The sequence below is a fragment of the Acinonyx jubatus genome, chromosome D4, assembly GCF_027475565.1.
Source record: "Acinonyx jubatus isolate Ajub_Pintada_27869175 chromosome D4, VMU_Ajub_asm_v1.0, whole genome shotgun sequence".
In the NCBI taxonomy this organism is placed as follows: Eukaryota; Metazoa; Chordata; class Mammalia; order Carnivora; family Felidae; genus Acinonyx; species Acinonyx jubatus.
This window is the reverse complement of record NC_069391.1, coordinates 21,835,266-21,862,615: the sequence shown is the minus strand read 5'-3', so window position 1 is coordinate 21,862,615 and position 27,350 is coordinate 21,835,266. Positions and strand designations below refer to the sequence as shown.

Below are 27,350 nucleotides of genomic sequence, written 5' to 3'. Positions count from 1 at the left end.
ATATAAATCAATTAATCACAAACATAAAGAAATTGATTGATAGTAATACCATAATAGTAGGAGACTTCAATACCCCACTCACAGCAATGGACAGATCATCTAATCAAAAAATCGACGAGGAAACAACGGCTTTGAATGACACACTGGACCAGATGGACTTAACAGATATATTCAGAACATTTCATCCTAAAGCAGCAGAATATACATTCTTCTCCAGTGCACATGGAACGTTCTCCAGAAAATAGACCATATACCGGGACACAAATCAGCCCTAAGTAAGTACAAAAAGATCAAGATCATACCATGCATATTTTCAGGCCATAACGCTAAGAAACTTGAAATCAAAAACAAGAAAAAATTTGGAAAGGTAACAAATACTTGGAGACTGAAGAACATCCTACTAAGGAATGAATGGGCTAACCAAGCAATTAAAGAGAAAATTAAAAAGTATATGGAAGTCAATGAAAATGATAACACCACAACCCAAAGCCTCTGGGACGCAGCAAAGGCGGTCATAAGAGGAAAGTATATAGCAATCCAGGCCTTCCTAAAGAAGGAAGAAAGATCTCAGATACACAACCTAACTTTACGCCTTAAGGAGCTGGAAAAAGAACAGCAAATAAAACCCAAACCAGCAGAAGACAGGAAATAATAAAGATTAGAGCAGAAATTAATGCTATCAAAACCAAAAAAGCAGTAGAACAGATCAATGAAACCAGAAGCTGGTCTTTGAAAGAATTAACAAAATTGATAAACCACTAGCCAATTTGATCAAGAAGAAAAAGGAAAGGACCCAAATAAATAAAATCAAGAATGAAAGAAGAGAGATCACAGCCAACAAAACAGAAATAAAAACAATAAGAGAATATTATGAGCAATTATATGCCAATAAAATGGGTAATCTGGAAGAAATGGACAAATTCCTAGAAACATTATACACTACCAAAACTGAAACAGGAAGAAACAGAAAATTTCAACAGACCCATAACCAGTAAGGAAATCAAATTAGTAATCAAAAATCTGCCAAAAAAACAAGAGTCCAGGGCCAGATGGCCTTCCAGGGGAATTCTACCAGACATTTAAGGAAGAGTTAACACCTATTCTCTTGAAGATGTTCCAAAAAATAGAAAGGGAAGGAAAACTTCCAAACTCTTTCTATGAAGCCGGCATTACCTTGATTCCAAAACCAGACAGAGACCCCACTAAAAAGGAGAACTATAGACCAATTTCCCTGATGAACATGGATGCAAAAATCTTCAAGATATTAGCCAACCGGATCCAACAATACATTAAAAAAATTATTCACCACGACCAAGTGGGATTTATACCTGGGATGCAGGGCTGGTTCAATATCCGCAAAACAATTAACGTGATTCATCACATCAATAAAAGAAAGGACAAGACCAGATGATCCTCTCAGTAGATGCAGAGAAAGCATTTGACAAAATACAGCATCCTTTCTTGATAAAAACCCTCAAGAAAGTAGGGGTAGAACGAACATACCTTGAGATCATAAAAGCCATATATGAACGACCCAATGCTAATATCATCCTCAATGGGGAAAAACTGAGCACTTTCCCCCTAAGGTCAGTAACAAGACAGGGATGTCCACTCTCGCCACTGTTACTCAGCATAGTATTGGAAGTATTAGCCTCTGCAATCAGACAACACAAAGAAATAAAAGGCATCCAAATTGCCCAGGAGGAGGTCAAACTTTCACTCTTCTCAGATGACATGATACTCTATATGGAAAACCCAAAAGATTCCACCAAAAAACTGCTAGAACCAATTCGTGAATTCAGCAAAGTCTCAGAATATAAAATCAATGCACAGAAATCGGTTGCATTCCTATACACCAACAATGAAGCGACAGAAAGAGAAATCAAGGAATCGATCCCATTTACAGTTGCACAAAAAACATAAAATACCTAGGAATAAATCTAACCAAAGAGGTGAGAAATCTATATACTGGAGACTAGAGAGAGCTTATGAAAGAAATTGAAGAAGACACAAAAAAATGGGAAAAGATTCCATGCTCCTGGATAGGAAGAACAAATATTGTTAAAATGTCGATACTACCCAAAGCAGTCTACATATTCAATGCAATCCCTATCAAAGTAACACCAGCATTCTTCACAGAGCTAGAACAAATAATCCTAAAATTTGCACGGAACCAGAAAACACCCTGAATAGCCAAAGCGATCTTCAAAAAGAAAATCAAAGCAGGAGGCATCACAATCCCAGACTCACTCAAGAACAGACACTCAGATCAATGGAACAGAATAGAGAACCCAGAAATGGACCCACAAACGTATGGCCAACTAATCTTTCACAAAGCAGGGACGAATATCCATGGAATAAAAACAGTCTCTTCAGCAAATGGTGCTGGGAAAACTGGACAGTGACATGCAGAAGAATGAACCTGGGCCACTTTCTTACACCATTCACAAAAATAAACTCAAAATGGATGAAAGACCTCAATGTAAGACAGGAAGCCATCAAAATCCTCAAGGAGAAAGCAGGCAAAAACCTCTTTGATCATGTCTGCAGCAACTTCTTACTCAACAAGTCTCCAGAGGCAAGGGAAACAAAAGCAAAAATGGAACTACTGGGACCTCATCAAAATAAAAAGCTTCTGCACAGCAAAGGAAACAATCAGCAAAACTAAAAGGCAACTGATAGAATGGGAGAAGATATTTGCAAATGACATCTCAGATAAAGGGTTAGTATCCAAAATCTGTAAAGAACTTATCAAACTCAACACCCACAAAACAAATAATCCAGTGAAGACATGGGTGAAAGACATGAATAGACACTTCTCCAAAGAAGACATCCAGATGGCCAACCGACACATGAAAACATGCTCCACGTCACTCATCATAAAGGAAATACAAAACACAACCACAATGAGATACCACCTCACCCCGTCAGAATGGCTAACATCAACAACTCAGGGAACAACAGATGTTGGCAAGGATGCAGAGAGAGAGAATCTCTTTTGCACTGCTGGTGGGAATTCAAACTGGTGTAGCCACTCTGGAAAGCACTATGGAGGTTCCTCAAAAAATTAAACACAGAACTACCTTATCACCCAGCAATTGCACTACTAGGTATTTATCCAAGGGATACAGGTATGCTGTTTCGAAGGGACACATGCACCCCCATGTTTATAGCAGCACTATCAACAATAGCCAAAGTATGGAAAGAGCCCAAATGTCCATTGATGGATGAATGGATAAAGATGATGGGGTGTGTGTGTGTGTGTGTGTGTGTGTGTGTGTGTGTGTGTTTGTGTGTGGTGGAGTATTACTTGGCAATCAAAAAGAATGAAATCATGCCATTTGCAACTACGTGGATGTAACTGCAGGGTATTATGCTAAGTGAAATTAGTCAGAGAAAGACAAAAATCATATGACTTTACTCATATGAGGACTTTAAGAGACAAAACAGATGAACATAAGGGAAGGGAAACAAAAATAATACAAAAACAGGGAGGGGGACAAAATAGAAGAGACTCATAAATATGGAGAACAAACTGAGGGTTGCTAGAGGGGTTGTGGGAGGGGTTATGGGCTAAATGGGTAAGGGGCATTAAGGAATCTACTCCTGAAATCATTGTTTCACTATATGCTAACTAATTTGGATGTAAATTTTAAAAAAATAAAAAATAAAATTTAAAAAAAAGGAAGTTTTTTGGGGGCACCTGGCTCAGTCAGTTGAGCATCTGACTCTTGATTTTTGCTCAGGTCATGATCCCAGGGTCATGGAATTGAGCCTCGTGTTGGGCTCTGTGCTGGGCATTGAGCCTGCTTAAGATTCTCTCTCTCTCCCTCTGCCACTCTACCCCATTCATGATCGCTCTCTCAAACAAAAAAAAAAAAAAGAGAGAGAGAGTGTGTGGAGTGTGTTGTTAAACTTCTGGATTCCCCTCAAATTGATAGCTAAGAAATGATATCTTACTAATTTGCATTTTTCTTAAAAGTGAGGTTGAACATCTTTTTTTAAAAATGTTTTAGAGCCATTTGCATTTCTTTTTTGTGAGCTATAGTTTCATGTCCTTTGACCCCTAATTGGGCTTTTTGTTTTGACCAAATTTCTAAGAAACTGAAAATAATAGGTTGCCAATACTTCCACATTCTAAAATGAGGTTTTTTAAATAGTCTTACGACACCTGATATCCAGGATGTAAAGTGATTTAAATGGAAAAGGTCAAAAGAGAGAAATTCCTTGGAGAAAGCCATTGGTGTCCCAAGAATTTTCAATCCCCCACCACAATGACAAGGGGATCTTTCCTCAGCCTGGAAAGAGAAGCTTCAAGGGGACCCCACACTCAGAGTTTCTGACTTGCGTCCCGTAAACCTTTGAAAGACACGCTGGCCTGGTAGCGGATTCCAAGGATAAGAAACTCAAGGGTCAAGAAGCTGAGGTTGTCAGGGCAGCAATAGGACAAAAAAGGGGGATCCACGCTGGGAACAAGCTACACTTCCACTAATGTGAGGACAAAGGGTCAAATGAATAAGGAAACTTGTGTGGCTGGAGTGACCTGTGAGAACAGGCGGTCCTCCATTTGGCATGGAAGGATCCCATGAGTCCAGTGGATACCTGGGAAAGTAATTATGTTGGGGGAGACACCTTGGTGTGACTTCTCCCAAAAAAGGACAGACTTCCAGTGCAGGACATCTCCAGGAACACCAGCAGTGAGAGGCCATGGGATACACGTTCAGGGGCAGGAGCTGAGGCCGTGACTTAAGAGGCCAGGATCACAAAATAGAAAATACCTAGATATACATAACACAAAATAAGCATAAGCTACCTTGTAAACTGAAAACTAGAATACTCTAGAGAGGGACACACACAAAATTAAATGGAGACACATTCCATGTTGTGAGATAGGAGCACTCTTTATTGACCACATGCCCCCCACTCCAACCAAAAAAAATATTAAGATTTTAGGGGGAATATGACCAAATAGTTCCTTAGTTTATGTATAATAAATATGTATACATGAATAAATATATAATAAGATCTGAGAATAATCTGAGAATTAACAGAAAGAGTGGTAACTTAATTTTACTTGGTACTAAAAATCCTATTTTAAAGTTAGAACAGGTGGTATTGGCACAGAAATAGATCAGCAGAACAAAGGAGAACATTCAGAAATAGACTTTGGTATCTAATTCAGTATATAATTCAAACCATTAGGGGAAAAAAGTCAATGAATATTAATAGGACAACTGGCTAAAACCATTTAACAGCTTAATTTAAAGAAAAAAAAAAAAAGATCCCCTCTGTCCCGAACCTCACTCTGTATACTAAAATAAATTTCAGATGGATTAAAGATTTAAATGTTTTTATTTTATTTTTTTTAACGTTTATTTATTTTTGAGAGAGAGAGACAGAGCATGAGCTAGGGAGGGGCAGAGAGAGAGGGAGACACAGAAGCTGAAGCAGGCTCCAGGCTCTGAGCTGTCAGCACAGAGCCCGACGCGGCGCTCGAACTCCCGGACCACGAGATCATGACCTGAGCGGAAGTCGGCCGCTTAACCGACTGAGCCACCCAGGCGCCCCTAGATTTAAATGTTTTTTAAAACTGCTGAATTATATTTATTACCTTGAGATTGGAAGGTCCCTCAAGCATGGCACCAAAGATACAATATATAAGGAAAAAATGGATAAATCTGACTACCTAAATTTTAAGATTTTGTGTGGCAAGATATGACACAATCAGGGTCAAAAGGGGGAATGATAAACTAGAAAATTTGTTTATAAAATATATGACAGCCAGGAATAAAAATTACTATGATACAAAGAGCTTTTCATATCAATAAAAGACAAACCAAGTACCGAGAAAAAAGGCAATTCACCCAGACAGAATTACAAATGACCAATCAACATGCAAAAATAAAGATATGCAAATAAAGCATGGAAACATCATTTTTCACCCATCAGATTAATCAAGATGAAAGATATCAACAGTGCCCAGTGGTGGTGAGGCTTTCTGCTGGTGAGATTGTAAACTGGTATAAACTTTCTGCTAAGATTCCTCTGACAATATGTAATAAACGTAAAACATATATCATTTTCAATTTCACACAATTATACAATTTGTATAAGAATAGGAAACATCTGGAAACATCCTAAATACATAATGTACAAAAGAGTATTGGCTAAATAAAATATGGCACAAAATTCTAATGCAGTCACCATTGACTGCATTTAAAAAATGTGCCCAGAAATGAAAGAAGCAGTTTACAAAACTACACATGTAGTTTGACCCCATTTTCGTAACCCAAAAAATGGGTTGCACCAAAAAATGTATGGATATGGATACACATGCATACACTCACACATCACCAAAATGATTCATTTATTCTCCTTCTCTCTCTCAAACAATACGAACACTGCTTTTTTAATTGATTTGCTTCAATGTATCACCTGGCCACAAACTTAGGCACAAAGAAAGCCCCATCCTCTTTCCTCTCCAAAATGCAGCACTTCAGTTCAGCAACAGCAGTCATGCAGGCAAAAGGCCCCTAAAGCACTAATTGATTGACTACTACTAACATTGGTTTTCTCTTAGATGAATAGAATGGAAAAATAGAAGGTTTAGAAACTCCAAATGTGAGATCAGCAATAAAAAGGGAACACCTTTTTACTTCCTTTAACATCACTTTAAATATTAACTTGATCCCAAACTAATGTGGAATTGCAAGATAATCACTTTTGCTCTGGTCTTGGGTTAAGTGCCCAGCTACAGTTTCAGGTCTTGAGTCAGAGACAAACTATTACCTATTTCCCCTAATTAACCTCCAACTCTTTGGTGGTTTGTGGCTCCTTGTAGAAGAGATCTCGGGGAGAGATACCTTTTACTGAAAAGACAGATAAAAGAAGATCGGCTACAGTAGAAAGGTCAATGGTTAAAATACATATATGGAGAGAGAAACACAAAGGCCTGACTCTCCCCAAAACCAAAAGGATGTCCAAAGGTGAGCTCAAGGCCAGTCAAATCCCAGGAATGAGGACTAGACTTGCATCAGATGACTCGGCCCCACAACTCAGGTCACATACCTGTCTGAACCCATTTCTCCATTCTAAAGTGGGAAAAACGGTAACCCCTAACCTTCCCACCACACACGACTGTTATGAGGATGAAATAGAAGAATGTGTATAAACAAAAACTCCAGTGGAGATAAACAAAAACCTCAGGCATGCAGACACACAAATCAGCCAGGGAACAGTCTGCTCCTATCTGGTCAACCTCTAATTTTGATTCCTAACCTAGAAGGGAGCTCACAACTGGGTCTCAGTGCTCACCTCTACACGCTTCCCCATGACAGTCAATAGGGGGAGATCCTGCCTCCATCCTCAGCTTGGACCTGGCTTTATTTAGAGGCACTCCAAAGCGACTCCAAGTGCTGCCTGGGCAGCCCTTGGGCAGACAGACCCTGCATTCTCCCGGGAAGACCCACTATTGCTCTCCTGAGATGCCCTCCCCACCTTAACCACGAATCCGCTTGGGGGGAAAAAAAAAAAAAGAACAGTAATGTAGTAAAGCTCCCGGGTGAATTTAGAGAACCTCAAGCTGCCCACCGCCATGTTTATGAGGAAACTGTTAGGAAAGAACTGCAGGAAGATATACATCCTTTCTGCAAACTTCAGCACCTGCTTCTGTTCAGTAATACTACTGAGCAACTGTGTTATGTACTCAGAAGTACAGTTTACCGAACATTTTACTTAATATTTAGTCAGTTATTTTACCCAGAAACTTTTGATACTGAGCAGGTGGGATTTCTTGCTTTCAACGACAATTTTCCCAAGTTCCCATGTGGACCACAGTAACTTCTTTGGCAGTTAATTTTAGAGCTGGAAATTAAGGGGGCTACAGAAACATATGGTGTTTACAGAACCAGTAAAACAACAACAACAATAATAATTAATTCAGATTCTCTCTTTGGATAGAGGAGACTTTAGGAAAAACCTTATTCATCACAGACCCTACCCTACAGTAACCACAATAATTTGTAAGGATTCCAAATTTCATTCAAGAGCTGTGAAAATAGTATGAGTTTGAATAGTTGCACATAAAGATTAAAAGTAGAAAGGTATTTGTATTAGTCTTTTGAGAGCTCTACTCTATAAATCACCTAAGATGAGAGCAGGAAAGTTTCTAAACACTCATCTGCGGTTGTAGTCCAAGGTAGTACCTCAGAGGACAAAAGACAACCAATCCTAATACTGCCTAAGCCGGCACTGAACATCCAGGTGTCAGGATATTGCTTCCCTCTCTCTGACTCTTCCTAATTGAGGGGATATACTTGGACCTGGATCTCCCAGGGCAACTTCATAGACAGTTTACTGTTCCTACTGTTTCCTCATCTGCAATACTCAAGCTCAGACCACACAGATCTAACCCTCACTAACACCCAGGAAGCTCATGGAGAGAGGATACACAAGTCCATCCTATCAGAAAGACTGTCCCTTTTCTCAGGACTGCAACACTGCACAGTTCCAGGGCCACGTTCATATGCACCTTGCCCTGAGGTTATACAATATAACTGTCTCCTGGTTTCCTCCCCCTTGCTTTTTATTCTCCAGGCCTAGAAGAGGGAGAAAAGGGATAATACCATTGTTACTCAGGAAAGCCACACGCCTCTGTCTCCTCCATTCATTTCTTACTGAGCCTTGGAATTACACCACCAGTTAGAGAAGAAAGTTAAAGAACACTGATTCAGAGTTTAAAAGCCAAATCTAATACATTCCGTCTATAAATTCAGCAAGTTGACGGTGGGCCCACGGCTGCTTGCATTTAATGTGTCATGATTCATGATAAAGGAACAGTCATAGTTACTGAGGTTGTAGGTAAAGGGGAAGATTACACATCACTCACATTCTTCCCCCTTCCCTATGAACACATGGATTCTGGCCATGGGCTTTATAATGTTTCAACCCATTGTTACTAAAGGAAGGCAGAGGTCATTTATATCAGAGAGTAATAAAAAAGGTAGACAAGAATGCTATAAACTTTGGTGTGGAAGAGAAGAACTGACTAAATTAACAGAATATTTTTATTGGAATGAAAGCTTGTGGCTTTTGATTACCTGTAAACCAATGGATCTGTATCAAAGCGACACTGCCTAACACACATTGCAGGGAACTTACTGGAGTCAGGCCGGGTTAGTATACTATTAGCATGTCGATCGATTGTAAGAAAAGGGCTGCTTCTAAAATGTTTGACAAGTTTGCCTACTGTCAATGAGCTCTATCCTTTTGAATGACCTCCTTCATAAAGGCAAATTCTAGCCCAAACTTAAGTCCCCCTCATCGCTCATTGTAAAAGGATGGATTCCAAATTAATTCAGAGATGCCATAAAGGAAGATGCAGAGACTCTCTTGTATTCAATGTCCAGAAGAGCTGACTCTCAGGTATCACTCAGAGGAAGACAAGGGTCCAGCCCACATGATCTTTAGCCTGCAGTCAATATTATATTGTATATCAAGGGTCTCACGTTCACACACAGAACTGGTTGTGTAGCAAGCAGAGAAGACATCAGCAATTCCTGAGTTTCCTCCTTTTGGGGAATTCCACAGAGGTATTCACCATCCTGAATCCAGAAACGGGACCAAGCTGGGAATGGAAAAAGTTGTGGACCCATACACACCTGGGTGGAAGCCACATGGGGCCTCTGTCTAGGCAGGCACCTGAGAAACAGCCATAACATCTGCCCCAGCACCGTGCATCCTCCACAGGTAGTGCCCGTCCGCAATCTAGATGTGGAGGAGGAAAAGAGTCCATTGACACACTCTGGTTTTCCCTTGGTGTATCTCTATGTGCAGCTCATGTACCCTCATGGGAAGCAGCATGGGAAATCAGCACAGCCATCACCAACCCTGCTCTTTTTCTGCACCAGAAGCGCATCTCCCTCCCTGCCCGAAGGTGTAGACTACTCGTGCCTTTCACCTGCTGAGTGCTGAGCCCAGGACAACCTCTGCCCACATCCCCTTTGGCTCTCCTCAATCCCAGCTGTTCTCATGACTCCAACCCCATCCTTCCGCCATTCCGCTCATTTCTCAAAAATGACAGTCTCACATACCACACGGCTGAGAAGGACAGGAATGCGAGAATAATCACAACAGCCACGGAGCCCAGCCCAACGCCCACCATCTGCTGCAGCATGAATGACGAATCTGCGGAACAAAACCACATGCTGAGCCCACAGCAGGAATCGTGGCCCTCCCAGGAGGCACAGGTGCACCTGTGCTCACTCCATTTTAACCCAGAGCTTGGCCCCATTTACTAAACCATCCCAAGAATGCTCAGAGTGCCTCTGTGTCCCCTGAGTTGGCCTGGAGGGTATAGGGCCTAAGGAAAATACACTTCCAAGGGATTTCTGAAGAGGAAATAGAAAACCAGGCCACATTCAAGTTACAAGGGATAAAAAAGCTCATCTTGTTGTGAATACAAATACAGCAGACCGTTTTGCTTGTATTGGTCCTCTCTCAACCAATTATGCCTGAAAGTTTTTATAGGCAGTTTTCGTTTGCATTGAGGAAGAAAGAAGTCATTCTGACATCATTTGGATTTTTGCTCCAAAAATGATAGGTAGGTCCAGTGGTCAAACACAGCAAACAAATCCTCCCTGCCAGATAGAGTCATCTGTCATTTTCCCTGCACACCTACAAGGACAGCACCTCCCTGCTCTGCTCAGCAGGTTGCCATGAGGATAAAGTAAGAAAATTGATGTAAAACCTCTTTGGAGGATGTGTATATGTTCTCTTTGGGGGGTATCATATGTCAACCCCAGGGGGATGCTTTGTTATAAACCAAAAGACACCCACATTTGAGTTGCACATTTGGGCCAAGTGACTGAATCAGAGCATCGTGTTCTACACTAAAGGGCTCATTTTCATTTGCAAACAACTTATTTAGCATTTACTATATGCCAAACACTGTTCTAATTACTTCTCCTAACTACCCAGTGAGAACTATAATAATAGTGTATTGCAATAATAGTGCCCAGCGTAATAATAGTACATGGGACACTATTATTATTATTATTCCCGTTTTACAGATGAGGAATGGAGGCACGGAGTGGTTCAACAACTTGCCCAAGGTGACCTAGCTAATAAACAACAGAGCCAGATCCAAACCCAAGCTGTCTGGTTCCAGCATCTTTGCTTTTAACCATAACACCATGCTTTCCCAGTGCAGATCTGAATCTACATGGTCTACAGCAGAGAAGGTCATGTTCCCCCTCGTGTAGGCCCTGTCCTTTCCTGCACAGGCTGAGGATGATGGGGTCTCGGACTGTAGCAGTGTAAAAGACCAACTGTGCAATGGTGCCACCAGACATCGAAAAGATCTTGGGGGATGACCCTGCATGCATAGAATTAGAAAGAAAAATACCGAGGCACCTGGGTAGCTCAGTCGGTTAAGCATCTGACTCTTGATTTCGGCTCAGGTCATGATCTCATGGTTTGTGGGACTGAGCCCCACATTGGGCTCTGTGCTGACAGCACAAAGCCTGCTTGGGATTCTCTCTCTCCTTCTCTCTCTGTCCCTCCCCCACTTGCACGCACTCTCTCTCAAAATAAATAAAACGTAAAAAAAGAAAAAGAAAAATGCCATCAAACCATGGAATAAATGTAAGGAAGCACAACTAAGTCCAAATTTTACCAAATGATTTGCCATGGTTTTTACTGCCGGAACATCCAAATATTTCATTTTTCTGTACCCTCCTGTTACCAATGCCCCAGGCACACGCTTAGTCTGCCCCTTGGGTCATCCAGCACTGCCTTGGAAGAGTTGAAAACAGCAAAAGCAAAGCTCTGTTAAGTAAGGAGGGGCTTGAGAGGAAAATTAGTAGCCCCTGGACTTGAGACCCTCAAACATAGATGACTCTCTTCCTTGGCAGTGAAAGAGGCACATCTGAGAAGAGTTCCTGCTACGTAACTTTTTCATTACTTAATTTGCGCTACAGCAGCCACTGGACACAATGTGGCTATTTAAATCTACACGAGTTTCAATTAAATTAAAAGTTCAGTTTCTCCGTCACACCATTTCAAGTGCTCAATTTCAAGTACACATTTCAAGTGCCCAGTAGCCACACGTGGCTAGTTGCTACCATATTGGACAGCACAGCTTCAAAATCTTCCCACTATTGCAGAAAGCTATGTTGATTGGCACCTGCTCAGATCTCTCCAACCAGGCTGGGAGCAGTTGGGTTCTGTTCTCTAATAGGGTAGCTGGCACCAGCAAAAGCAGCCATGGACTACACTTCTTGCTAAAAAGCTCTGCAAAATCCATTACCTCATTACCTCAGAAAGTGTTTTCAGGAGACTTTCTGGAAAAAAAAAACATGGCTTATGCTGTTTGGCTACCTTTAATATTCAGGGGAAAGAAAAAAAAATGTCTTGATGTTTTAAGAGGCCATACTACAAAATGGAAGGATGTGGTTACACTAGAAATTAGTGGTGAAAAAAAGAAAAAAAAAAAACTAGGAGAGTGACTCACATTATTAGTGATAAACAGTGTGGTATCAGCATAGGAATGAATATACTGGAACATAACAGCCTAGAAATAAACCCACGTATACCAAATAAATTTCAGAGCTTAAATACTGAAGTCGGGTTGTCCAAGTCTGTAACTGTGGACTCTGGACAAGTTGCTTAGCCATTCTGTGCCTCAGTTTCCCCACTGAGGGATGATCGAGTAACATGGGAATGATAATAACAGTGCCCACCTCATTGGGTTATTGTGAGAAACAGATGAGGTAAGTCATGTTAGCACTGTGCCTGGCACGCAGTAAGCAACTGGCAAATGTTAGCTATTGTTAATTATTGTTTTGTTACTGTTTCAAATCATTAGGGGAAATGACACATCACTCATAACTAGTGTTGAGAAAATTGGGTGGCCATTTAAAATAAAAGGATTTTGACCATTTGAGCTTATACTATATATGTCAAAATAAAACCCGGACAGGTTAAAGGCTCAAATAGCAACCTAAAAAAATTAGAACAAAATGTAAGTGAATGCCTACCTAAAATATTTATCTAAAGCAGATGAGAATTTTCTAAGCATTATTTACTAATGCAGAAACCATAATGCTAACTGCTGGGAACTACTGTGGCTCCTACCACAAAGCCACCTCTTAAAAGATTTTGCCTGGCCTTGACTTCAAGTTATCATGGACTACACTTTGCAAAGCCTATCTTCCTTCTACAAAGTTCCATGTTCTTTGCTCATCTCCAGCCTGCTTTCTCTTCACCATTTCTCAAAGACCGCTTGCAGTGGTCCACTGGCTCATGTGAAAACTGTATGAACCTGCATTATAGAATGTGCTTCATCCAGGTCAGAAGACTTTATGTGAAGCAGTTAGCTCTTCTCTTGCTTTGAAATGTCCCCTCACAAACCAACAGGACAGAAGCAAAGTGGGAGTGTATGAACCTGACTTTCTCTTGACCATCCACCAGCAGGACATCATTTACCCTAAGCCACATGCCTGCCCAACTACTCCTTACCCTACACAGAAGTATTGGACAATCATCTTTTTTGTTCTGCATAACATGACTTGGGTTCTGGCTCCAGGCATGGTTCTTGCTGGTATGTATCTCTTGGTCTCCTTTTTGTGCATGTAGTCTGTGAAAATCTGAGTCCATCCAATCCAAAGTGTTCACAGTGTAGCCACACAAGATTTCTTTAGGGACTTCCCGCCGTTAATTCCTCACTGAGAACATTTACGGCTGACCAATTTGTATTACATTTTTTAAAGTTCTGCCATCCTCTGGTTACCCTCCCTTCCACAGTTTCATGCTATAAAATCATGCTTATTTTTCTTCTGAATCACTTGTAGAATATTCTATCAGAAACTGAAGTGAGTGAGTCATGTGTTATATCACAGATTTGCAGTGACTCAACCTTGACAGGGTAAATCCATTAGGCTAAACTCCACCATTCTCTTCAGGGTGGCTCCCTGAGGAGGTACAGTGTTCAGGAGGAATGACAGGCCTTCTCTGGGCTTATCTTCAACTCTTGCACTAATGCAAATATCACAGGTGCTGAGGAGAAAGTTAGAAAGACCCTGTGCCTACTCTCAGGCTCTGGGACAGCTTGAAAACTGCCTACGGATGTGGATATTTTTTTTCATGAATTTACACAAGCAGGGCCATTTCCTGAAAGCAATAATTCTGTTCTCCAAAAGGTACAAATAATTAGCACCATGACTTCTATTTGGCATGTGAAATTCCTGTCTGCTATTCTAGGGTCTCCTCACTTGAATTCCCTGCAGAGGAGCAGACGGCGAAGGAGATCAAAGTAGAAGATTAATTTAGAGATAAGTAACACCTGATGAATCAGCAACTTTTTAAAAATTCATTTTCGGGGCGCCTGGGTGGCTTGGTCGGTTAAGCGTCCGACTTCGGCTCAGGTCATGATCTCACGGTCCGTGAGTTCAAGCCCCGCATCGGGCTCTGTGCTGACCGCTCAGAGCCTGGAGCCTGTTTCGGATTCTGTGTCTCCCTCTCTCTGCCCCTCCCCTGTTCATGCTCTGTCTCTCTCTGTCTCAAAAATAAATAAACGTTAAAAAAAAAATTTTTTTTTAATAAAAAAAAATTCATTTTCTACTGCAGCTTCCAAATTACCATAAACTTAGCAGCTGGCCCCCATTCATTAGCTCGCACTTCTGTAGGCCAGAAGCTCAGGCACATTGTGACTGGGTCCTCTGCTCAGTGTCTTCCAAGGCTGAAATCAATGTGTCAGGTGGTCTGCCTTTCCCTCTGGAGCCTCTGGGGAAGAACCTGCTTCCAAATTCCTTGCAGCTGCAGGACTGAGGTCCCCATATTCTTACTGGCTATCAACCATTGGCGGCTCAGCTCCTATGGGCCACCCACATTCCTGCCATGTGGTTCCCTCCATCTTCAAAGACGGCAGGAGAAACCCTTATGTCAGATCCATCTCTCCCTTTGAATCTCCAATCTCCCCTGTTTCTGACCCCTAGATCCAGACTGAAAGGGCTCATGTGAAAGTCAGGTCCATCTGGATAATCCATTTGGGATCTTAATTACATCTTCAAATCCTTTCATGGCAACACTGAGAATAGCCTTTGAATGAGTAAATGAGAGAAGGTGGGTGTCCAGCAGTGGCCACATTGTAATTCTGCCTACCACAATTATGCAGGTTTAAAATATGCATGTGTGTGTGTGTGTGTGTACACGTACATGTGTGTAGCGTATACAAACATAAACATACACACTAGGATTAGATCTTAAGGTAACTCTTCCCTGGCTTATTTAAGTATTACACTTCCTATGCTTCATTTTTCATCAGACTATGCGGCTGGCTCACCAGTAATCATCCAACCCAATGGGTTCCAGGCACTGCTCCACTCTTCAAACGTGTTCCCTCAGGGTATGAAATCTAGTATGAAAGGACAAGTGCACCGGTTTCTCTAAAGTATGGCAGAATGGCTAAGGAGAGGGAGAGGAAGAGGGAAGAAGGGAGAGAGAGAGAGGGCGTTCCTGCCTGTTGAGTAAATTTTAAGAAGCTTCAGGGAGGAGACAGCATTTGATTTTAATCTTGATGAATAGGTGGGATTGTAACAAACTCGTGAGCAAAGATTACAGGAAGGTTATAGGGCAATCCAGGTGGAAATAAGCAAGTAACTGTATGAGCAAAGACACTGAGGAAAATAAGCAAGGGCCGTAACCAGAGAAGAGCTAGCACATCATTTTGAATGGAGAAGGAGAGATGCAACTAGAAGGGCATGCTGGTGTCCAAGTGAGGCCTTAGAAACCAGTCTAAAATGTAATGGAGAACCATGGAAGAACCATCAGGGGAAATAGGAAAATCAGAGCCACAGTTTGGACAGATGAGTCAGGCATGTAGGCTGGAGTGAAGAAGGAAACCCTGGGTGTCTCAATCAGTTAAGTGTCTGACTTCGGCTCAGGTCATGATCTCATGGTCCGGAAGTTCAAGACCTGCTTCAGGCTCTGTGCTGACAGCTCAGAGCCTAGAGCCTGCTTCGGATTCTGTGTCTCCTTCTCTCTCTGCTCCTCCCCGACTCTCTCTCTCTCTCTTTCTCTCTCAAAAATAAACATTAAAAAAAATTTTTTTTTTAAAAAGGAAACTGAACACCATGATGGAAGAGGAGAAAGGAGGCTTTGCCCACTGTCTGTGCTACAGATAATAAAGGCCTATGCATAAGGGGACGAATCCAGAAATAAGACCAGCACACCCTAGGCGTAAAATGTGGCTGAAAGGGAAAGGGTCACTAATGACTCAGGGGTTTCATGCCTATGACTGAAGAGTGTTCTGTGATTACAGTGTGTGATCATCTCCCATATATCAAATGACTTTGCTTTGTGACTCAGGAAATCACAGACTCAGTACTTTGTGGCTGGAAGGGATCAGAAAGATTGTGGTAAGAGGCAGCTGAGAACCTGCCAAGTTAAATATAATTGCAAAGGCCCTCAGCTGATTAGTAGCAAGGCTCAAGCAAGGAAGCCCAGGCCTCCCCATTTCCCATCAAACCAACTGCTGGTTCCCTGCTAATCACAAAGCCCTTTTAGGAGCAATCTGCGTCAGGTAAGTAGCATAATTTGTCACTGGGCAAAGGCAAGAATGGGGCCGTTGCTCGGCAAATGAACTGGAACAAGTTCAGGACTAATCTGGATCCTGCAAATTATTTTGTGAGATGGCAGTCTCCAACATTTTTGCGAAAGGGGACTGCCAAAGGTGTGTGCACAGTACAGGTAATGTTTGTACAATATAGAGTAGAATTGCCTTCAGAATTTCAATATTACACTGGGTTTTCTATTATCTCCAGAGCCTCCCAGTAGTTTGATTTCAAAGGTTTGAACCCCCTTTCAACACTGGTTTTTAAGTTGAGAGGGGGTAAAAAGGTACCACCAAAAGCCACATAGACATTTCCAAAGCAAAATCCTCCCTGTTAAGTTAATCACAGTAGAATGACTATAGCCAGCTCTTTGGCCATTTCTTCCACCCAGTTTGAGTTTGCTAATCATATCAAACAGCTGCTGAAAGCCGTGGATTCTGGAAGCTATTTCTATGTCCAGGAGGCCTGCACATCTCCATTCTTCTGATAAAAGCACCTTTTTTCTTTGTGGGAACTCTATTCCCATCCTTATAGCCTTAGGGAATGGATTGGCTGCAAAATGTCCAAATGTTGAAATACGTGGCTATTTCTTGTGGCTTTCATTTAAATTCCACGACAGGGGTGGGAATGCAAGCTGGTGCAGCCACTCTGGAAAACACTATGGAGGTTCCTCAAAAAACTAAAAACAGAACTACCCTACGACCCAGCAATTGCACTACTAGGTATTTATCCAAGGGATACAGGTATGCTGTTTCAAAGGGACACATGCACCCCAATGTTTATAGCAGTGCTATCAACAATAGCCAAAGTATGGAAAGAGCCCAAATGTCCATCGATGGATGAATGGATAAAGAAGATGTGGTGTATACACACACACACACACACACACACACACACACACACACACACAGTGGAGTATTACTCGGCAATCAAAAAGAATGAAATCTTGCCATTTGCAACTACGTGGATGGAACTGCAGGGTGTTACGCAAAGTGAAATTAGTCAGTCAGAGAAAGACAAAAATCATATGACTTCACTCATATGAGGACTTTAAGAGAGAAAACAGATGAACATAAGGGAAGGGAAACAAAAATAACATAAAAACAGGGAGGGGGACAAAGCATAAGAGATTCATAAATATGGAGAACAAACTGAGGGTTGCTAGAGGGGTTGTGGGAGGGGGGATGGGCTAAATGGGTAAGGGGCATTAAAGAATCTACTCTTGAAATCATTGTTGCACTATACACTAATTTGGATGTAAATTAAAAAAATAAAATAAAAAAATAATTCCAAGACAGGGAGCTTAGCCCATCTACACACAGAAGTGTAACAACACACATCTTTGTTAAGAAAGACCCTCACTAATTATGCTAAGTGAGATAAGTCAGACATAGAAAGACAAATATTATACGATCATATTTATATGTGAAATCTAAAAAGGGAGAACTCATAGAAATAGAGAGTAGAATGGTAGTTGCCAGGGTCAGGGGGGTGGGGAGAAATGGGGTGATGTTGGCCAGAGTACAAACTTCCAGTTATAAAATGAATAAGTACTAGGGATCTAATGTACAACATGGCAACTATAATTAACAATACTGTATTAAATACTTGAAAGCTGCCGAGAGAGTAGATCTTAAATGTTCACACATAACACAAATATACATGGTAATCATGTGAGCTGATGGAGGTGTTAACTAACCTCACTGTGGTAATCATTTTGCAATATAGATCAAGTCACCACCTTAAATTCAATGTTATATGTAAATTATATCTCAAGAGAGTAGAGGGGGGTGGGGCACAAAGACCCTCGCTGCCTGGCAACCACAATCCAATGGTCTAGTAATGTGCCTTGCCCAGTAGAAAAGCCATGTCCTCTGCTCTTTTTGAAGTTGGTGTCAGTAGAGATTAAAAAGATGGGAAATAAGATTAGAAGACAAGCAGACAAATGAAGGAAGTCTAATTCTCCAGGTCCCTTCCCATCATTTCCTGCTAAGCACCCTCTACTGACAAGGTAACAAATCCCCCATTGTGAAGTGCCCCGAGCTGGAGTCCTCCTGGAAGCAGAGTTCTGCAGGCACTTCCTTACCACCCCAGCCTATTGTTTTATGCTGCTCTGAGGTAACAGACAGGATGCAAGGGGTTAAACTGATACTCCAAGCTAAGAGCAAAATTCCTCAGGGTGTTGCTAGGACTCCTAAACCGCAAAGAAAAAAGGTCCAGATACAAAGGTCATAAACTTGACAGGATTTCTGGTATTAAGCAACAAACTAATGGAATTCCTAGGAATCAAATCCACTGGCTGGCTGCCTGCTGGTTTAAAGAAATGTACTGCCAGGGAAATCCCAAGTCTGGCAACCAAGGAGCTGTGATTGCTCAAGCCCTGAGGCAGTTCTCCCACCTGGACAACTGCCCGTGGGAGGAAGAAGGTTTAAGCTACACAGCACCCAGCTGCTACATCTCTTGTGTCTGTACAGCTCTGGAGGAAAGGGACAAGAGTACTCACTCTCCCATCGGGCAGACCCAGGAAAAGACTGAGGCAGCCCATCTAACCGACCAGGCGGCTCACTCTGCTGCCAGGGCAGGGGATGCCAGTTTTCCCAATCCAGCAGGATGTGGTCGCTGTTATGGGCGCCCTGACCACTGCACAGCCTTTTATCTTTTCCTCCTTTCTAAATGAAAGTGCTTATTGCGCTTATTCAGTTTCCCCTTTCACATTATAAACTGCGGTTTGAGGATGCTTACATTGGGCATTTAGTCATAGATTGCTAACAGATCGTGAGAGGTCCCCCTGGATTTCATCAAGAGGGATGGACCATCCTCAGGAATCCTGGTCTTGGAGCTGGATGCAGTAACAGACCCACACACAGTTGTCGTCCAATAGAGTTCTACTTGTGGTTGTATAGAGGATAATTCTTCCATCGTGGAGGGGGTTTTTCTTAAAAGTATACATATAAGTGTGTGCGCATGCGAAGCAGCTAAATGGCTCAAAGCAGTGGACTGTTTTGCTCTTTGTATTGGTCTGTCAACATGTTTCTGCGTGCCTCTTATCCTGATGGGGATCGTGTCCACCTCTCAGTGCAATCCGAGTGTCGCTGTCCATGTCAATCACACTGATCTGCCCCCAACCAGCCACATGAATAAGCCCAAAACCCAAGGTAGGCTGTTCATAGTACATAGTACTCTAGGAGGTGGTACCAGTCATCCCACGGACAGGCACTTAATCTAGGAGAAAGGGTTCTTCCCCTGAATTGAAAAACTTTCTGTTCCCACTGGAGTTGCTAAACTGGGCAGCTGGTGCCCATCCCTCTCCATCACATGGCTTATTGTAGAAGAAAATGAAGCCAACCCATCCTTAGAAACAGAAAGCAGAGGGGTGCCTGGGTGGCTCAGTCAGTTAAGCGTCCAACTTTGGCTCAGGTCATGATCTCACAGTTCATGAGTTCGAGCCCCGCGTGGAACTCTGTGCTGACAGCTCAGAGCCTGAAGCCTACTTTAGATTCTATGTCTCCTTCTCTCTCTGCCCCTCCCTTGCTTGTGCTCTGTCTCTCAAAAATGAATAAATGTTAAAAAAAAAAAAAAAAAAAAGAAGGAAAGAAAGAAAGAAAAGAAATAGCAACGACAGAGACAGAGTGTGCCACTCCTGGTGTCAAGTCCCAAGTGTCAGTTTCTGGGCCCATAAGCTCCCCACTCCCATCCTTTTCAGCTATGGCTTTTTGCTTAAACTAGTATGAGATGGGTTTCTGTCACCTTTAACAATTTAAAAAGAAATCTCATTAACATAACTCGATGCTGCAGGCTGGAGGGGAGAAATAAGGACAGGATGCTTAAGCAGAAAATGGTTTTACCTTTCACGTGAGCCCAAACTGCACAGGAGCATCTTCTCACCTATAAAGGAAAACACAACAACACGTTTAACTAGGCAGCACATGACATCAGTTTAAATAATACATTTTAGCCAAGAAAATTTAATGTTCTACTTCTCTTAATTTGGATGAAAATATCTTTAAGGCCTCTTCTAGCTCTAACATAGTATACCTTAGCCACGTGACTACTAAGTATTCGAGGGACTGGCATAGGTAGCAGGGACAGAAGTGACCCTGGGGATCAATTCTATAGCTTCTCAAAAGATCTCACAAAGCACACACTATGGGTAAAGGACAGAAATGGCAATGAGTTTCATTCCCCTGGCCAGCTCAGAGCAACTGGCATTGACTGCCTGTGAACTCTGTTGAGAAAGATTCCGAGGTCACATCCAGTTCAGCAAGATAGTGATGCATGTGATAGGCTAGGCTATGAGAAGCCTTGGCATATAATAATACTTCACCTCTCTAGAGAATACTTACCCGGCTGCCTCAGTTACCCAAACAGTAGCCAAGGGCCAGAAAGAGAACAAAATAACAACAACAACAATAGTAATAACATATGAAAGCTCATCCATGGTAGAGGAGACCCACAAACTCATTGGAATGAAATACCTTCTCTTCTCCCCCAGTTATTATGTGCATATTTGTCTGTTAGGAATGGCTGGGATTACTCTGCAAAACATTCCCCAGAGGAAACTAAATAGCAGGGGTTAGAGAAGGATCCCTCTAAGTTCAAAAGGAAATTCTCTTTCAAGTGACAACCTTGGGCAATCTGGTTTTCTTAAAAATTGAAAAAATATATTTACACTGACAAATTCTGGGGAAAGCTCAAAATGGCCATAAGCTTTTGAATGTGACTAATTTTGCCTTGATGCTAAGTGCATCTAGTGGAAAATAATATCGAATAATAACCAGTGAAAGGGATCTAACCTTAATAACCAGTAAGGCAGGTACTTGGGAATGGAGTATATTAAAGGAGAGAAATTGGTGGGGCCAGGTGAAGAAGGGAGCTCATTAAAACAGAGTGTCATGACCAGATTTACACTTTACAAAACTCATTCTGGCAGTTATATGGATCAAAGAGACAGAATAAGAGACAGGAAGATGAGTTAGAAAATTTGATGTTCAGGCAAGAGATGTCAAAGGCTAAACAGTGTTAATGAGGAAGGAGAGAAAAGGATGATTTTACACAGCATTACGGTGATAGAATAGATAGGATCTGATGATGCACTAGACAAGAAGATAAGGAGGCAGGAGGCAAGAATTATTCCTCCATTTCTATCTTAGCAACTGGGTGCATGGTGGTGCTAGTTACTGGGACAGATAGATAGAGAACTGGGAGAACTGGAAAACACTTCCTGGTTTCAAATTTTACTCCAAAGCTATAGTAATCAAAACTGTGTGGTGCTGGCATAAAGACAGACACATAGACCAATACAGAATAGAGAAACCAAAAAGAAGCTCTTGCATACATATCAAGTAATTTTCAACAAGGGTGGCCAAGAACATTCAATGGGTAAAGGAAATATTTTTGACAAATGGTGCCAAAGAAGATATACAGATCTTTTTAACAATTGGATTTAGCAATGATTTCTTGGATGTGACACCAAAGGCATGGGCAACAAAAGAAAAAATAGACAAACTTGACTTCATCAAAATTAAGACCTTTTGAGGATGTGGAGAAAAAAGCACACTCATGCACTGTTAGCAGGATGCAAACTGGCGTGGCCACTGTGGAAAACTGTACGGAGGGCCCTCAAAAAATTAAAAATAGAACTACCACATGATCCAGTAATGCCACTATTGGGTATTTACCCAAAGCATATGAAAACTGAATTGAAAAAAATACATGCACCCCTATGTTTATTGCAGCACTATATACAATAAGCAAGATATGGAAGCAATTCAAGTGTCCATCAATAGATGAATGGATAAAGGTGTGTGTGTGTGTGTGTGTGTGTGTGTGTGTGTGTGTGGTGCTCAGCCATAAAAAAGAATGACAACTTGCCATTTGCAACAATATAGAGGGATCTAGAGAGTATAATGCTAAGTGAAATGAGGCAGAGAAGAGACAAAGAGGAAAAAAACTTCTAAATACAGAGAACAAACTGGTTGATGCCCAAGGGTTGGTGGGTGGGTGAAATAAATGGGTGAATAAATGAAATAAATAAATGAAATACTGAGTTCACTTATCATGATGAGCACTGAATAATGCACTGAATTGTTGAATCACTATATTGTACACTTGAAATGTAACACTGTGTATTAATTATACTGGAGTAAAAAAAAGAAGCTTATAACATTAAGAACTTTTGTGCATCAAAGGGCGCTTACGACAGAGTAAAAAGGCCATCCATGGAATGGTAGAAAATATTTGCACATTGCAAATCTCATAAAGGATTAATATCCAGAATATATAGAGAACTCCTAAAACCCAACAACAAAGAAATAAATAACCTTTTTCAAAAATGGGTAAAGGGAGGCATATGGGTGACGCAGTTGGTTGAGCATCCAAGTTTGGCTCAGGTCATGATCTCATGGTTCAGTTTGTGGGTTTGAACCCGGAGTTGGGCTCTCTGCTGTCAGCACAGAGCCCACTTTTGATCCTCTGTCCCCCCTCTCTCTCTGCCCCTCTCCTGCTCACACACGTGTGTGCATGTGTGCCCTCTCAAAAAGTAAACATTAAAAAAAATGGGCAAATGACTTGAATAACCATTTCCCCAAAGAAGATATAAAAGTTGTCAAAAGCATTTTGAAAAGATGCTCAACATCGCTAATCATTAGAAAAACAGAAGCCCAAACCACAATGAGACACCACCCCACATCCATTAGGAGGGCCATTATCAAAACAGAAAACAGCAGTTCTTGGGGAGGATGTAGAGAAAATGGAATAATTGTGTACTGTCGGTGAGAATGTAATATGGTGCCACTGCTGTGTGGCAGTTCTTCAAAAAAATATAAAGATAATTACCATATGACCCAACGATTCCAACTCTGGGTCAATGCCAAAAAAATGGAGAGCAAGGACTCAAAGGAGATATTTGTACAGCATGTTCATAGCAGCCTTATTCAAAATAGCTCAAAGATGGAAGCAACCCAAGCATCTATCCACAGATGAATGGCTAAAATGTGGTGCATACATACAGTAGAATGTTAAAAAGGGAGGATGGGGTGCCTGGGTGGCTCAGTCGGTTGAGAGTCTGACTTCAGCTCAGGTCATGATCCCACCGTGGTGAGATCTGGTTCCCACTGGGCATGGAGCCTGCTTGAGATTCTCTCTCCCTCTGCCCTCTTCCCCACTCATGCTCATGCATGTGCACTCTCTCAAATTAAAAAAAAAAATTGGGGCACAGTCAGTTAAGCATCCGACTTCAGCTCAGGTCATGATCTCACAGTTTGTGGGTTCGAGCCCCACATCAGACTCTGTGTTGACAGCTCATAGCTTGGAGCCTTCTTCAGATTCTGTGTCTCCCTCTCTCTCTGCCCCTCCCCTGCTCACACTTTGTCTCTCTCTCTCAAAACTAAACCTTAAAATATTTTTTCTAATTAAAAAAATAGAGTGTGTCTTGATCGTAAGTATGTGATGAACCTTATAGTCCAGGTGGCTCAGATGCATTAGTCAAGAGATGTTTCTATTGAGGTGCCTGGGTAGCTCAGTTGGTTGAACAGACAGCTTCAGCTCAGGGCATAATCTCACTGTTAGTGGGTTTGAGCCCCACATTGGGCTTTGCACTGACAGCAACGAGCCTGCTATGGATTCTCTCTTTCTCTCTCTCTCTCTGCACCCTTCCTCCACTCACACTTTCTCTCTCAAAATTAAACATTAAAAACCTTTTTAAAAAGGAGATGTTTCTAATAATATTAATACAATGTTTTTCTAATTTCCATCACCAATCTATGTGAGTTTATCCCACTCTTCGAGTTCTCCTGGGACAACCCATCACAATGGCTCTTCCAGGAGAACTTCTACCCCGGCCCACTGATCCAGCTCCTGCTTTCTGCCTATCCAACTCACTAGATTTATTCATTATACAATGACTACATAGTTCTAGGTCTCATGAAAGAACCACCACTGGAATAACATAGTCTTTCTAAGGATGAGGAGAGGTGGGTATGGCCGAGGAAGCAATGGAAGGAGAAAATAGGGCAGTGCTGACGTTAATCTGCCTCTCCTTCCTGCTTCCAAGACAGAGTGAGGGGAGGCGGCAGCTTGGCAGGAGTACAAGGAAGTGACAGGGAAATCTAGATGTTCCTTTCTAACTAAGGCTTCAGCAGTGCAGTAAGATGAGGGCATTCCTGCAGCTTAAGAGGAAGAACCAAAACTAGGTCAGTCCAAGCATAAATCCAGCCAGGTCCTGCAGGAAGTTCAGAACATCAACCTCCTTAAAGGTTTCACCTGCCCGTCATTTATAAAGGCAAAGTAGTCAACACATTTTTATGGTTATTACATGCAGTGTCCATCTCCAATACCAGGAAAACAAATGTCCAAACATTTAACTTTCACATGAAAAAGAAAACAGAGAAGTCACAAGAGTTTTTAAAGAAGTATATACCTTATTCCATTCACTTGTGATTCGTAATATAATGCAGTAATCATTCCCTTTTCTCAAAGGTGCATTATAGTATTTCCCATAGTAGAGCCTGTCCCCAATAGATATCTCCATGGCATCATCTGGGACATCTTTGGCCAGTAGTTCCGCAGCCACATATCCACTGGCATCAGAGGTGTTGCTAAAGAATGAGGTAGCCCCTTCAGAATCACAAAAAAAAGTGCTTTGGAGGGCCAGGGGAAGCACCAACACCTGGTAGGAACTGGAAATAAAAAGAAAATGTCTATCAGACCCTTGCTTCATTCATTTATTTATTCATATTTATTGAGCACCTGCTATGAGAGAAACACTCCTCTAGGCACTAGAGGCACATACAACACTGCACAAGAAAAAGTCCGTGCCCACAGCGGATCGACAGTCTGATGGCTCCAACAGGGAGGGCACTTCAGTTTGAACCTGTACTGCTAACGCCACATGACATGGGGTGAGGGATCTCAAGTTCTCGCTGAGGATGGACGCCAAGTACATCCTCTAGAGCTGGGAGAAGTTGTTACAAGTATGGCCGCCCTGAGTGTGCATGCCATAAAGCCGATCTAATCAATGCTCTCCACGTGGGCAAATAAAGCCCAGCTGGGCCAAGGGTTCAGCAGTCACATGGAGGCTGGCCGCCTACAAGAGTTAATGGGCTAAGTCTGCAAAAAGGCTCTAATCACATGGCAACCTGAAATGGAACTCATGTGATCTGCATTCCCTCCGGTTCACAGACTGATACCAAAGTTCATGTGAAATAAATGAGAAGGAAGGAGTGCAAAGTCACCATGAGTTAGTCCAGCCTGACAATATCCTGAAATAGACTGAAAGGGACAATGTCATATGTGCATTGTGGAACTGTTCCCTAAGTGTGGACAAAGAGGCACACCAGCAATCTACTCCCCTTTTGTGTGTGTTTATTATGGTTTATCCCACCAAATTCAAAACCTGTCGGTGAAAGGAGGTGTCAGCATAAAAACGCACTGAGAATGAATCACGACTTCTTTTTTGTTCCCATCTCTTCAGTCCTTATCTCCTGCCTCTAGTATAGCACATGTCTGAACACCTGCTTTCCCGATCAGGCTTAAGAGCAGGGATTTAAATGATTGACACTTATATCCTTGCAAATCCTTACACAGTTCTTTGGCTGTGATTGACTCCCCACTAACATTTCTTGAGTTGAAAGTTCAGTAAAGAGGAAAAATATGCATCAGTACCGAATATGATTGGGGTCATTTCCAAACCATTAGGCCACATGATCTATTTTACCAATAAATATACACTACCTGCTCCACGTTCCTAAACGCCCTACCTCTTCCTTCCTAAAAGTCCATGGGTCACTACGTTAAGAAAAGGGAGCCCCCCACCATAGTAGGTGTTGGACTTGGAAAATCTCCACCCCAAAAACCCTAGGTGTCCCAGAGTCCTGATTTCCACAAAGTCTGGGCTCACTTTCCAGCAAAGGGTTTTCTCCAAAAGGTACAAAGTAAAGCCTGCAGGGCAGTGAGCTGTCATCACCACCACTGTAAACATTTACTAAGAATCCACTCCCTACAAGGGAACACTTGTAACAACACAGTTTCCTGGAGACCTGAAGACATTCCTACGAATCATGGCTGCAGGTAAGAAAGTAAATAGTGCGGCAGCTCCATGCTGCCCACAAGCTCCTCTTCAAATCCACCTTGTCTTTCCATGTAGATAGTGGTGTTCAAGTGCAAGTTCAAGGCATACCTTTGGTTCTGGACATTGCCCATTAGAGGCACCAGTCATGGGGCATAAAGCGGTCTTCCCCAGTTAGCATGATCATAATCAGCTGAGTTGCTTGATAATTATACAAATTTCCAGCCCCTATCCCAGACCTACTGAATCGAAATCTCCAAGAGTCAAGTGCGAGAATTTGCACTGCTGATAAAGCACCCCTAGGTGATTTCTAGAAGTTGGCAAGTGTGGGAGACAATAGCATTAAGAGAACCCGGGAACAGGCTGTATCATCTGTCCAAGATCACCAAGCTAAGGAGGCAGCCATGGTCCCAGAGCCCAGCTCCACCAAGTGCCCCAAGCCACTACCCTACCCCCAATGATGCACAAAGCAGACTCAGGCCTGTCTCACACACTGGCAAAGCTGCTGCCCCAGCTCAAACCAGGTACTCAGGGAGAGGAAATCACCCCACTTGCCTTCTGGTAATTAACCCTGATGACGTTAGGGAAGCAGTTGTGGCTGTTTGGAACATGACTGTTCTGGAAAGACTTCTCCCCTCTTTCTCACCGCCACCCCCCCTCCCCCCTTGAATGACTCA

At 42.1% G+C, this 27,350-nt stretch overlaps 1 protein-coding gene across 17 annotated transcripts in view; it reads right to left on the bottom strand.

The window, feature by feature from the left end:
• The window catches only part of SUSD1 (sushi domain containing 1), a 286,887-nt gene that overhangs the window by 144,966 nt on the left and 114,571 nt on the right, over positions 1 to 27,350 (bottom strand). For 13 of the 17 annotated variants that reach the window (XR_008291039.1, XR_003412801.2, XM_053204793.1 and 10 more), the window contains 2 exons: positions 25,027 to 25,285; positions 20,456 to 20,495 (listed from right to left, as the gene is read on the bottom strand). Coding sequence is in view for 12 of the 17 variants with exons in the window: in XM_053204793.1 (XP_053060768.1) it covers positions 20,456 to 20,495; positions 25,027 to 25,285 (299 nt within the window). In the remaining 5 variants the exon portion in view is untranslated. Of the gene's footprint in view, positions 1 to 9,047; positions 9,766 to 10,091; positions 10,186 to 20,455; positions 20,496 to 25,026; positions 25,286 to 27,350 lie in introns of those variants that run through there. The other 4 variants (XR_008291037.1, XR_003412799.2, XR_008291038.1 and 1 more) reach the window with 2 other exon arrangements.